General features: G+C 41.8%; 2 protein-coding genes across 3 annotated transcripts in view; one reads left to right on the top strand and one right to left on the bottom strand.

Annotated features, from left to right (window-relative positions):
• The first annotated feature begins 416 nt into the window (after nucleotides 1-416).
• Nucleotides 417-8,217, top strand: LOC139571041 (solute carrier family 22 member 7-like). Of its 2 annotated transcripts, XM_071393522.1 has the most exons (10): nucleotides 419-843; nucleotides 1,154-1,257; nucleotides 4,072-4,226; nucleotides 4,575-4,743; nucleotides 4,845-4,968; nucleotides 6,166-6,275; nucleotides 6,560-6,774; nucleotides 7,250-7,358; nucleotides 7,446-7,658; nucleotides 7,965-8,217. In XM_071393522.1, the coding sequence occupies exons 1-10, from the start codon at nucleotides 466-468 to the stop codon at nucleotides 8,044-8,046; spliced, it is 1,659 nt and encodes a 552-aa protein (XP_071249623.1). In that variant the 5' UTR covers nucleotides 419-465; the 3' UTR covers nucleotides 8,047-8,217. The 2 variants fall into 2 exon arrangements, with proteins under 2 accessions (XP_071249624.1, XP_071249623.1); XM_071393523.1 differs by lacking the exons at nucleotides 7,250-7,358; nucleotides 7,965-8,217 and having other exon boundaries at nucleotides 417-843; nucleotides 7,446-7,647.
• Nucleotides 8,215-13,338, bottom strand: part of LOC139571042 (cysteine-rich protein 3-like) — a 30,896-nt gene continuing 25,772 nt past the window's right edge. Inside the window, exons 5-7 of the mRNA XM_071393524.1 lie at nucleotides 10,787-10,861; nucleotides 10,360-10,454; nucleotides 8,215-8,851 (exon numbers count right to left, since the gene is read on the bottom strand). Of these exons, the coding sequence (XP_071249625.1) occupies nucleotides 8,714-8,851; nucleotides 10,360-10,454; nucleotides 10,787-10,861 (308 nt within the window). The 3' untranslated portion in view covers nucleotides 8,215-8,713. The remainder of the gene's footprint in view (nucleotides 8,852-10,359; nucleotides 10,455-10,786; nucleotides 10,862-13,338) is intronic.

The following is a 13,338-nucleotide window of genomic DNA, read 5'->3' as shown; positions in this document are numbered from 1 at the left end:
GAGTCCCAGTCTGTTGGTGCCATCATGTTGTTGTACTTGTCACTCATTGCCATGGTATGTTTGGTACGTTTGGCTTAACAATGAGCAATGGAGTTTGAAGAGCACAGACATCCTGTTTCATTCTCTTTTTGGACTGTTCACATATTATTGAATTCCTGAAACTTTGAAATGGTGAAAAATTATTTAACTACTATTTAACTACTTTCTGTCAATGCATCACCAATTGATGTATATGAAGGGATTCTTTACAAGCAGAAGTGGTTTATTTATTTATTTTTGCACAGTTAAAGATTGATCTATTTCGCAAAGTTTAACTAACAATGAGACAGTTGGACCAACAGACAGACAACCTTTAGACTTGGTAAAGGATTATGATATATTTTCTTGGATCCAAAGTACGAATGTGAATGAGTGTGATTGCTGTGCTTCCGGTATTACAAGAAGTCTGTCTGGACCAAGTGGAAAATGAAGTTTGAACACCTACTCTCGGATATCAATGGATTTGGACGGTTCCAGATTATGATCATTATCATCAGCTTCATTGCTCGATTCACCCTGCCTTGTCACTTTATGCTGGGTAACTTCATAGCTGCTGTGCCCTCTCACCGCTGTGACATCAGCGCTCTGGATGATGAGGGCGTCTTTGGGAATCTGACCCAGGAGCAGAGACTGACTGTCAGTATTCCAGTACAGGAAGATGGGACTCCAAGCTCCTGCAAGATGTTCCCAGAACCCCAGTTCCACCTCCTGTCCAACTCCAATGACAGTGACCAAGCTACAGTCCCCTGTCAGAATGGATGGGTATATGACAACAGCACCTTCAAATCCACTCTGGCTACAGAGGTAAGCTTTTCTGTCTCTTTGTCACTATACTATACAAGTCGAAAGGTAATGATGTAGTCAATGAGTATCTCATTGAATGAAAGGCCATGTTGTACTCGTTGAATGTCATTCTTCGACCACTACACATGGTTGCATAGAAATTAAGTATTATTTGTCAGTACAAATCTCAATGAATGCATCCTTGAATATTGTTGCAGTGCTAGCTACTCAATTAAATTATTTCACAAAAGGGAAATAGAGAGGCTGTTCTCATTTATACGGTACCTTGAATGAGTTGTCTGTTTATTCTTATTTCTACCTCTTACATCAGTGGGACTTGGTGTGTGACCAGAAAGGGCAAAATAAGGCGATGGCCACCATCTTCTTCATGGGAGTGATGTTCGGAGCAATGACCTTTGGTAGTCTGAGTGACAGGTAAGTTAACAATAATTTATTAATTTATAAATTATTCACCTTAAAAAAAAAAAATGTGTACAGACGCACGTAACATAACTGGTATGGTAGTGTCTGTCAACAGAATGTGCGGATGCAACGACTAATATCGCAACGACTTCTAGTATATTTTCTAACATGTCTTTCCCCAGATCTTAATCGAGCATCTGATGCAATTACTTGAAATTTTTGTTCTGGATTTCCAAGATGACCTAAAACCATGAAGTAGACATGCTGCAGCACCCCCTGAAAAATGGGAATATTTATTTATTATTTGTAAAAAACAATTACTTGGCCTTTACAACTCTTCTGTCTTCAGCTGCAGGAAACTTTTATTTTACAAAAGTAGTGCACTGGGCCTTTACTACGCCTGTATTCAGGGCTGGTCCTGGCAATTCTGTCGCCCTAGGTGAGACAAACATACTGTATTGCCCCCTGCAAAACTAGAATACTCAGAGTAAGCAAAATGATGTTGAAAAGATGTCTAAAATCCGTATTTTCCAGACGTTGAAGTTAGGTTCAATTTAGGTTCTGAATGAAAGGTGAAAAGACAATATGTTTCAAATCCGAACCAAACATAGGCGTCTATAGTTGAGCAAAATCAAGGCTGGTCTAGACTGGACCAAAAACCAACGTCTGTGGGTGTGGAAATCAAGACCGGTCTAGACTGCACCAAAAAAAAAGATTGCTGGTCCAGACAGGACCAAAAAAAGACTGCCAAAAGACATCGGCGTCGGTCTGTGCTTACTGGGGTTATCCTACAGTGTCTGCCTGCAATGTCATTTTATAAATGCTCATCCATGTCTTAGTCCCACTGTTTCTAAAACAAGCTTTTCCATTGGCTTTATTGGTCCTGATTCCTGTGACTAATCAATATTACATTTCCACACTAATCAATTTGGCTGTTTAAGCTATGAATATCAGCTACCCAACTTTATCAGGAGTTATCCTGAGCCTATTTGCAATGTGTTTACACAGCGGGAAATGCATAAGTATTTTATTTTTCGCTATGGATACAAACTTGAAACCAATGATCATGACAATTTAGCCCAAGGGGTGAAACTTCTGGACAGCAGTTTTGAGTAGCCTGATTATCCATTCCATATTGTCCATTTTACTTTGGCCTCTCCTGTCTTTAGTATATGTGGTTTGTTAACATGTCAGCACATTTTTTTATATGATTAGGTGCCATTTAGGTTAGGCTATTTGATCAGAGAAACCTGCATGATGTAAAAGGTGTCTGTCCCATTACTTATACATTTTATCTCCAGCCTGTAAGCTACAGAAAAAGCCACATATTCTTTCTACCATATCCTATATCTGCTACATGATTTATGTTAGATTATTTTGACGGAATGTTGGTGGAGCGTGGCAGCGATGCGTCTCTCCAACAGCACCCTGGAGAGGCACGCTGGGAATGGACAAGCGAAATATTTTGCGCCCCTGCCCTTGACAAACTGAGCACTACTTATTACAGGCATCTGTAATATATATGCCACTGTTGAGAGAAATTGTCATTTTTGGGGGGCAGAATTATGTGAGGTTTTATGTGTTGTTGGAGGTGTGCCCTGGTCAGTTTAGCTCAGAAAATGCCACTCTCTTCAATCTGCCGGCATAGACGGCTGCGGGCCGGCCTTTCCGGTTTTAGCAGACCGATATAGGAAAGGGAAAGGGGGATACCTAGTCAGTTGTACAACTGAATGCCTTCAACTGAAATGTGTCTTCCGCATTTAGCCCTCTGCAGCTCGGGAGACATTTTTTTCTCTCACAAAAGTATTGTATTGGGCCTTTACTACTCCTGTATTATCAGACCAATACAGCCGTATGCAAAAAGAATTGCAGCACCCCACCCGCAAACATCTTCTCTCGGCTATGTCCCCATTAGCGATTGCTGAACCAGCAGCTACTCTTCCTGGGGTCCACACGAAACATAAAACATGACATATTACAGAACATCAATAGACAGGAACAGCTCAAGGACTGAACTATACACATTTAAAATAATAACAATAGAACCTAGAAAGGTCCTACTAACACAACACTGAGAGAAACAGAGAGACCCATTACTGTATGCCTACATCCTAATACATTCATATATTACATTTTAATTTTCATATAGTACATTTACATTCAGTAACATCTATCAGTTACACGCATACATACATCAGTACACATATGCCTATGAGTTATTTAGGTAAAATAGGGGGATTGGAAATTATGAAGACAATTACATTGAGGGAAGCTACAATCTATCTGCAATATTAAAGCTGATCTACCCCCTAAAAAAAAGAAAAATAAGGGCAGAGACATTGTGCTGTGAGCTTTTTATTTATTTATTAGTACATTTTGGTGTTTGCTTGAGTAATTTGAGATGGAAGGGAGTTCCTTGAATTCATTCTGGATTTGGGGCTGTGTAGAGACCTCTGGTGGCATGTCTGGTGGGGTAAGTTTGTCTGTCAGAGCTTTTTCAACACATTAATATTTCTCACATTAACATTTATCTTTCCTCTACTTTGATCCAAGGGAGACTGACAATTTGACATTGATATAAAAACAGCTACATTTGGTCTTTAATATTTTTTAAATCGATCAAATTAAGGGGACATTTGTATTTGTATTCTCTTTACATAAGCTTATCTTATTATATTTCTAATTGAAAGAGGGGAGTTGCCTCACACTACAGAGACAGGAAATAGGCCCCTGCCCTATGGGCCATTCTAGCTCGGAGAAAGCTACATAATGTAATTAGATATTTTTCTGTTCACTTTATCTTCACATGTTGTCTTTTTTTTCTAGGTTTGGTAGGAAGATCATGCTCCTGGTGTCCTATATCTCTGGCATGCTGTTTGGTGTTGCCAGTGCTTTCTCCACCTCCTTCATCATGTTTGCTGTGCTCAGGTTCTTCACTGGGTTCGGCATCACTGGCATCGTCATCGTCTCATCAGTACTCAGTGATTATACACACACACATGCACACAACCAAGCACACGCACACACGCACGCACGCACGCACGCACGCACGCACGCACGCACGCACGCACGCACGCACGCACGCACGCACACACGCACACACACACACACACACACACACACACACACACACACACACACACACACACACACACACACACACACACACACACACACACACACACACACACACACACACACACACACACACACACACACACACACACACACACACGAAGCCCAACCACCACTAGATGAATACAGACAACCCACGTGGTGTCCCAGAGACTATCCTTGACTCATCTGGTGTTGCTTTGTGTCGTCCTCAGGCGTGGAGTGGGTGGACATTGAGCACAGAAAATTAGTGGGAGTGATTGACAGCCTGTCCTGGACGTTTGGTAACGCCATGATTCCAGCCATAGCCTATTGTGTGAACGACTGGAGACAGCTGACTATAGTGGTCACCTCACCTCTCGCCCTGGCCATACTCACATGGAGGTCAGAGGGAGGGAGGGAGGGACTAACCAACGAATGAATGGACAGTTAACAGTTAACAGTTGCTGTGTTATTGTGAATAACATCTTTACCTCCTCCAATAGGTGGATTCCTGAGTCAGCCAGGTGGCTCATAGCCAATGGGAAGTTTGAGAAAGCAAACTTTTATTTGCAACAATGTGCCCAGATGAACCAGAAGCAGGAGTTTGCATCCAAAATTACACCAGAGGTAAGCAATTACCAGGATAGTATAAGTTTAAGCAATATGGTTATTTAAATTCCTTCACTCTTCCTTATAGCCTGGTTCCAGATCTATTTGTGCACAAATCTAATCAAATTGTATTTGCCACATGCGCTGAGTGCACCAGGTGTAGATTATACAGTGAAATGCTTACTTAACGGAAATTACCAAATAAAAAGGAAATAGTAACACAAAATATTAACACAATAAAAGAATAACAAGGCTACAGTATATACAAGGATACCGAGTCAATGTGCTTGGGGTACGAGGTAGTTGAGGTAATTGAGGTAACATTTACATGTAGGTAGGGGTAAAAATGACTAGGCAATCAAGATAGATAATAAACAGAGTAGCAGCAGCATGTGAAGAGTATAAAAGAGTGTGAAAGTGTGTGTGTGTGTGGAGTCAATATGGATGTGTTTATGTGTTTTGTGTGTGTGAGCGTATGTAGTGTGTGTATATGTGTGTATATGTGTGTGTTGGAGTGTCCGTGTATGAGTGGGTAGAGTCCAGTGATTGTGCATAGAGCCAGTGCAAGAGTGTCAGTGGGCCCTGTGTTGAGGGTCAGCGTGGTGGATGTGTTGTTGCCTACCCTCACCACCAGGGGACAGCCCGTCAGGAAGTCGAGGATCCAGTTGCAGAGGGAGGTGGTAAGTCCCAGGGTCCTTAGCTTAGTGATGAGCTTGGAGGGCACTATGGTGTTGAACGCTGAGCTGTAGTCAATGAACAGAATTCTAACGTAGGTGTTCCTTTTGTCCAGGTGGGAAAGGGCAGTGTGTAGTGCAATAGAGATTGTGTCATATGTGGATCTGTTTGGGCGTTATGCTAATTGGAGTGGGTCCAGGGTGTCTGGGATGATAGTGTTGATGTGAGCCATAACCTTCCTTTTAAAAACATTTCATGGCTACAGATGTGAGTGCTATGGAGCGATAGTCATTTAGACAGGTTAATTTGGCCTTCTTGTGCACAGGGACTGTCTTGCTAACTCCTATGGTCAGAGTTGGCAAGACAGCACAAATAGATCTAGGACATGTTTACTTTCCCTCTTAAAGCCTGGGTGGGATTTTTTCCATATTGCTTATATATATCCAATCTTTTCATATCTACGGGAGCGTCGAGGAGACAAAGTCTCGGGGTTGATTTGGGATTCAGCAACTGATCCGCCTCTGTTCTTCTCGCCACCAGACTCTGTCCAGTATCATTGTGACAGAGAGAAAAGACAGAACCTACTCCTACCTGGACTTGGTCAGGACCCCAAAGATGAGGAGACTAGCTCTACTCACAGGCATAGTATGGTGAATATCCCCGGTCTCATGATATCTGATACAAGTTGCTTTAGTAAACGCATGTTCATCATGTCTGGCTACACACAATAATGTAGGAATGTATTGATGCTATCAAGTTGGGTAAGATTTCATTTGACTGTTTTGATCTAATATCCACATAAGAGAATATCCTGAAATGTAAATTCAACTTTAAATTAGACTTTTAGCTCACCTCAAACTGTGTCAAAACACATTACATAGCTCTACACTGTTTAACAACACCAACAATGCCAACCTGATTTCTCATCCCAAAGGTATGGTGTGGCTTCAACATATTATGGCATTAGCTTCAACATCACTGGATTTGGGCTCAACATATATCTAACCCAGTTTGTGTATGGTGCCATAGAGCTCCCAGCCAAACTATCAGTGTACTACCTTCTGGATAAGGTGGGCAGGAGAAACACAGAAGTAGGATCTCTGCTAGGAGCTGGAATCTGTCTCGCTGTTAATATTTTCATACCCAGAGGTGAGTGCTTTTTTTGTGGGGGATCAGGGAGGCGGGCAATTCAAGTCCAGGAGACATCTTATAATGTATTGGAGGTGTCAACAAATACTGCCCTTCCTCTAGTGCAGCACTGACATACTACCTGATTCAACTATAGTTTTCTAAATTGAAGACCATGCTTAGATGAATCAGGTGTGTTAGAGCTGGGTTAGAACAGACCCTGGCAGTATCACGTCTCTACACGAGTTATCACATCTCTAAAGGAGATATCACATCTCTAAAGGAGTTATTACAACTCTACACAAGTTATCACGTCTCTAAAGGAGTTATCACATCTCTACAGGAGTTATTACAACTCTACACAAGTTATCATCGAGTTCTGCTGGGGTGTGTTCCAGTCTTTTTCAGTTATTCATGAACTCATCCTAAATATTTAAATATGGTGGGAAACTTTGACTTAAAGGAAAGGTCATGTCGTTCCTCTCCTCCACTTCAGACATGTCTGTTTTAAGGACGGTGGTGGCGGTGCTGGGGAAGGGTTGCTCGGCAGCATCCTTCACAACTGTCGTGTTATACAGTTCTGAGCTGTTCCCTACTGTGGTCAGGTAAATCACACCTGTGTCTCCGATTTAAAGTGTAACTAAAGACAGGTCAAAATGTGTGTTCTGTATATTTCTCTCTCTGTCTCTCAGGCAGAACGGCATGGGCTACAACTCGTCCATGGGTCGCCTGGGAGTGTCTCTGGCCCCTCTCATCCTGCTGCTTGACGAGGTGTGGAGGGACCTTCCGCAGGTCCTCCTCTGCTCCATAGCCCTGCTGGCTAGCCTGGTGGCCAGGATGCTGCCTGAGACACGTGACCGCTGTCTACCAGAGACCATTCAGGACATTGAGGACGGGCAGACAGGGTATGATATAGCCTCTGTGATATAGACACTTAGGTTGGAATTCAATCTAAAGTGCGTTAAAGAGCAGCGCACTAGACAGATCATAATGCATCTATTAAAGGCTAAATATGCAGAAATCGCTCCGCCATTGCCTAGTTGCTACAATTCTAAAATGCTAGGCTAAACCTAGCAAACCACAATTTCTCAAGCAAGCATTTTGCCAGGGTACAATCTGTAAATTCTTTGCAAATATGGTTATCGATGATTATGAATATCATAGTGTTTTATCAATGACTATGTGTTTATTCTTTTTATGTACAATTCTAGGAAAAGTTTGGCTGGATCCCAAGTTGTGGAAACAACAGAAATCCCTCTAAAATCAAAGGCCAACGATGAGGGGGAAAATTGATACTAAGATATTCTTTCTGTAAATATTTTTTATATGCCCAAGTGTGCACCAACAACAATTTTTTCAAACACCTTTTCAAGTAACCTCATTGTATAGTAAGTGGTGTGTTTGTTCCACATCAAAACAACATTCAAACCTAGCACTGATTTAATAAAACAAGACACAAGAGAAGCATATTTCATTTTATTCCTCCTATACAAATTCAAATGTTCCACTCAATTGCAATACTGCATTATCTTATTTAGTAAAGACTCCTTTCTGTTTCATATGAATGAGGAACAAAATATTATCTTTGATAATGTATCATAACTCTTTATGCATTCTTCCTCACCATAACCATTGGCAAATATATGCAATCAATCTTTAATATTGATTGTTAAATAATTGATTGTTAAATACGTATTTTATAAATCTGTGTGCTTAGCAGGTTGCAAAAGTGATTTAAATATTCTGAAACATTATTACGTTATACAAACAATATGTAAAGATACACACAAAAATACCTCATGTTTATCAGCAAGCGTGTGGTCGGTTCCATTGCAATACCTGTCAATTCAGTCAGTGAATCATTTCAGTCACTCAATTCAGTAATTTCAGTCACTCAATTCAGTCACTGAAATGACCCTAATCAAACAGAAACCCCATTCATCTCACTTTTAGTGTGTGGTTAAGACTGGCTGGGTATTTCAGTTTGCTCCATGTCTTCCTTCTCATAGATGTAACAGCCGACCTTGCCGATGTTCACTCCTTTTGGTCCATACAGGATGCCGTAGCAAGGGACGTGGCAATAAGGTATCCCTTCATGCTGTAACAAGGGAAACATTTTTTTTCTTCAATTAATTTAAAAAAAAACGTATTTAGTACATAATGTTTCTGCAACGGTATCTTACGGCAAAAAGGAGCTTCTGGATATCAGGACAGCGATCACTCACCTCGAATTAGACAAAACGTGCAATCATTGGACAATAGATTAGACGAGGTATGATCACGAATATCCTACCAACGGAACATTAAAAACTGTAATATCCTATGTTTCCCGGAATCGTGGCTGAATGACGACATGAATATTCAGCTAGCGGGATATATACGCTGCACCGGCAAGATAGAACAGCACACTCCGGTAAGATGAGGGGGGGGGGGGGGTCTGTGCATATTTGTAAACAACAGCTGGTGCACGAAATCTAAGGAAGTCTCTTGATTTTGCTCACCTAAAGTAGAGTATATTGTGATAAATTGCAGGCCACACTACTTGCCTAGAGAGTTTTCAGCTATACTTTTCGTGGCTGTTTATTTACCACCACAGACAGATGCTGGCACTAAGACCGCACTCAGTCAGCTGTATAAGGAAATAAGCAAACAGGAAACCACTCACCCAGAAGCGGCGCTCCTAGTGGCCGGAGACGTTAATGCAGGGAAACTTAAATCAGTTCTACCAAATTTCTATCAACATGTTAGTGTGTGCAACCAGAGGAAAAACAATTCTTGATCACCTGTACTCCACACACAGAGACGCGTACAAAGCTCTCCCTCTCCCTCAATTTGGTAAATCCGACCACAACTCTATCCTCCTGATTCCTGCTTAAAAGCTCAAATTAAAGCAGGAAGCACCAGTAACTTGGTCTATAAAAAAGTGGTCAGATGAAGCAGATGCTAAACTACAGGACTGTTTTGCTATCACAGACTGGACTATGTTCCGGGATTCTTCTGATGGCATTGAGGAGTACACCACATCAGTCACTGGCTTTATCAATAAGTGCATCGAGGACGTCGTCCCCACAGTGACTGTACGTACATACCCCAACCAGAAGCCATGGATTACAAGCAACATTCGCACTGAGCTAAAGGGTAGAGCTGCCTCTTTCAAGGTCCGGGACTCTAACCCGGAAGCTTACAAGAAATCCTGCTATGCCCTGCGACGAACCATCAAACAGGCAAAGCGTCAATACAGGGCTAAGATTGAATCATACTACTGTACACTGGCTCCGACGCTCATCTTATGTGGCAGGGCTTGCAAACTATTACAGACTACAAATGGAAGCACAGCCGCGAGCTGCGCAGTGACACAAGCCTACCAGACGAGTTAAATCACTTCTATGTATGATTTAATTGACCAACATCAATGCATCTTCAGATTGTCTTATAAGTCCATGTGGGCTAGGCATCCTGAAAATGCAAGACACTTTAATAATAAAATCAATCAAATCAACCTTACTTGTGAATTTCGACACAGAAACACTGATGTTGATCTTAAAAGCAGCCCTCGCTTCGGGTCATCAGTAACTGTAGTAGACAGTAATAATGTGGATGTAATACCTCAGCATGTCCACCAGAGGTCAGTGTCTTCTGACACCTCTCACAGCGCAGGCAGGGTCGGTGCCAGTTTCTACCCAGGGACATCACCTTCTCTGCTGCAGAGACAGACAAACATTTCACTATGATTACCTCATTCAACTGGCATGTCAGGATAATTAATCAAAAGTGCACAAGGTACTGTGTGGATCAGTTGGTAAAAATGTGGTGATTGCCACACTGAGGTCTTGGGTTCAATTCCCACAGTGATCACATACCAAAAATGTATGCACTCACTGTACTTCACTTTGAAAATATAAGAGTCCGCTAAGTGACCCCTTGAACTATCAGTACAACATAGAAAAATAAATATAAGAAGGCACATAATGCATATTTGAGTGATCTATGTTTATATCATAAATCAATCATGAACAGTCTGACCAAAACTTACCAAAATAGACCACTTTTTCACAGCCAGGACAGAGTGAGGTCTCTCCAGCAAACATCCTGGTCTGAGGGGGAGGTACTGGCAAAACAACAATAGCTAGAGGTTATTCACCCGACAGAAACAAATAAGTCAGCCTCAATTAAACTCATAAATTAACCCTACATAAACTCACATATTTGATTTTCTGCAAATTACCAGACAGCAAACATAAGGACAAACCAGTGCAAAAGACACAAACTCAACATACCAGTGACCAAGTCCAGCTGATAAAATAAATTGAATCTCCTACTTGACATAATTATTCAAAATATACAATTGATCTATTCAGGTTAACCAAACACATAAACTCCGTTTTCAGATTAAACAATGACATGATACATAACAGAAAGTCTGGGTTTACAACGTTTTGCAAAAGGCAAAATTCAACAGATTATAAATCATTATAAATTTAACATCGAGCGATCAGCAACTACCCCACCCATTCCTTCAAAATCATTTTAATCTCTAAAGGAAATGTTAAACCCAACAAGTTGTTTGTTAAAAACATCTGTTGAAAGTTCTAACATGGGTCAATCTTGAATCTTGTAATCAGAGATAGTTGTTTAAAGACGCAGGGCTCTATTTTTGGCTGGTTTAAGGCGGCGCTAGTGTCAAACGCTCGTTCGTTTTGCAATTTCGTCATGTAAAAACTGTCGTAGTAGCATTTTCTAGCGCTAAAACCAGGTTCGGCAATTTACCTGTTTTATATCAGCTCACTTGCGCTCAGATGGGCGGGGGTATTTTAGGCATGTCCTTAAAAACAGGCAGTAGGGATATTTAAGACCAACCAACAGCTGGTTTTAGAGGTAACGCAGTTGGTAATGGCTTGAATTTTGACAGCAGAAACGCAGCCTATCCAGCTGTGATACACACTGCTCATATGTGCATGGAACAAGAGTAGAGTAATGTGCTTTTGGTGCCAGTATACTTCCTATTTAGAAACATGAAAAACTAATGTCTTGCCCATTTCGTTTTATTTGATTAACAACCAAGCATAGCCTACCCCCCTCCATGATGTAGGCTGCATGGTCATGCCCATCATGAAACGAGAGATGAGAATCTCGGTGAATACGGCAGTGATGCCAATTTAGCAATTTTGTTGCTAGATGTAGCAACTTTTTAAACTACCCTGGCAACTTTTTTTTCAAACAGCACCTAGCAACAAATTTAGCTATTTTTAAAAATGTATTTGGAACTTTTAGCAACTTTTGAAAAGAGACTCAAACGCTAAAATGCACGCTCAGTCACAAAACATGTGCCTTTTTTAAATTTTATTAACAACAAATCAATACAGAGAGTACATGAGGGAACACAAGTATATATAGATTATATACAATGGACAATTGAGCTAGGGGGTACAATATCACATTACAATTACACAAGGACCTTAAGGGACATACACTTACACACACACTTACACACACACTTACAATTCTAACAGCTTTTTTGTTAGTAGAGTATTTAATTGTCTTAAAATACAGTTCAATTTATTTTTGTAGGGTAAGAAAATTTGTTTTTTATTTATTTTTTATTTTTACCCCCCAATTTTCGTGCTATCCAATCGCTAGTAATTACTATATCTTACATTTACATTTAAGTCATTTAGCAGACGCTCTTATCCAGAGCGACTTACAAATTGGTGCATTCACCTTATGATATCCAGTGGAACAACCACTTTACAATAGTGCATCTAACTCTTTTAAGGGGGGGGGGTTAGAAGGATTACTTTATCCTATCCTAGGTATTCCTTAAAGAGGTGGGGTTTCAGGTGTCTCCGGAAGGTGGTGATTGACTCCGCTGACCTGGCGTCGTGAGGGAGTTTGTTCCACCATTGGGGTGCCAGAGCAGCGAACAGTTTTGACTGGGCTGAGCGGGAACTGTACTTCCTCAGAGGTAGGGAGGCGAGCAGGCCAGAGGTGGATGAACGCAGTGCCCTTGTTTGGGTGTAGGGCCTGATCAGAGCCTGAAGGTACGGAGGTGCCGTTCCCCTCACAGCTCCGTAGGCAAGCACCATGGTCTTGTAGCGGATGCGAGCTTCAACTGGAAGCCAGTGGAGAGAGCGGAGGAGCGGGGTGACGTGAGAGAACTTGGGAAAGTTGAACACCAGACGGGCTGCGGCGTTCTGGATGAGTTGTAGGGGTTTAATGGCACAGGCAGGGAGCCCAGCCAACAGCGAGTTGCAGTAATCCAGACGGGAGATGACAAGTGCCTGGATTAGGACCTGCGCCGCTTCCTGCGTGAGGCAGGGTCGTACTCTGCGAATGTTGTAGAGCATGAACCTACAGGAACGGGTCACCGCCTCGATGTTAGTTGAGAACGACAGGGTGTTGTCCAGGATCACGCCAAGGTTCTTAGCACTCTGGGAGGAGGACACAATGGAGTTGTCAACCGTGATGGCGAGATCATGGAACGGGCAGTCCTTCCCCGGGAGGAAGAGCAGCTCCGTCTTGCCGAGGTTCAGCTTGAGGTGGTGATCCGTCATCCACACTGATATGTCTGCCAGACATGCAGAGATG

The sequence above is a fragment of the Salvelinus alpinus genome, chromosome 3 (genome assembly GCF_045679555.1).
Source record: "Salvelinus alpinus chromosome 3, SLU_Salpinus.1, whole genome shotgun sequence".
In the NCBI taxonomy this organism is placed as follows: Eukaryota; Metazoa; Chordata; class Actinopteri; order Salmoniformes; family Salmonidae; genus Salvelinus; species Salvelinus alpinus.
Note: the sequence above shows the minus strand (reverse complement) of the source record. Positions and strands in the feature narration are given on the sequence as shown.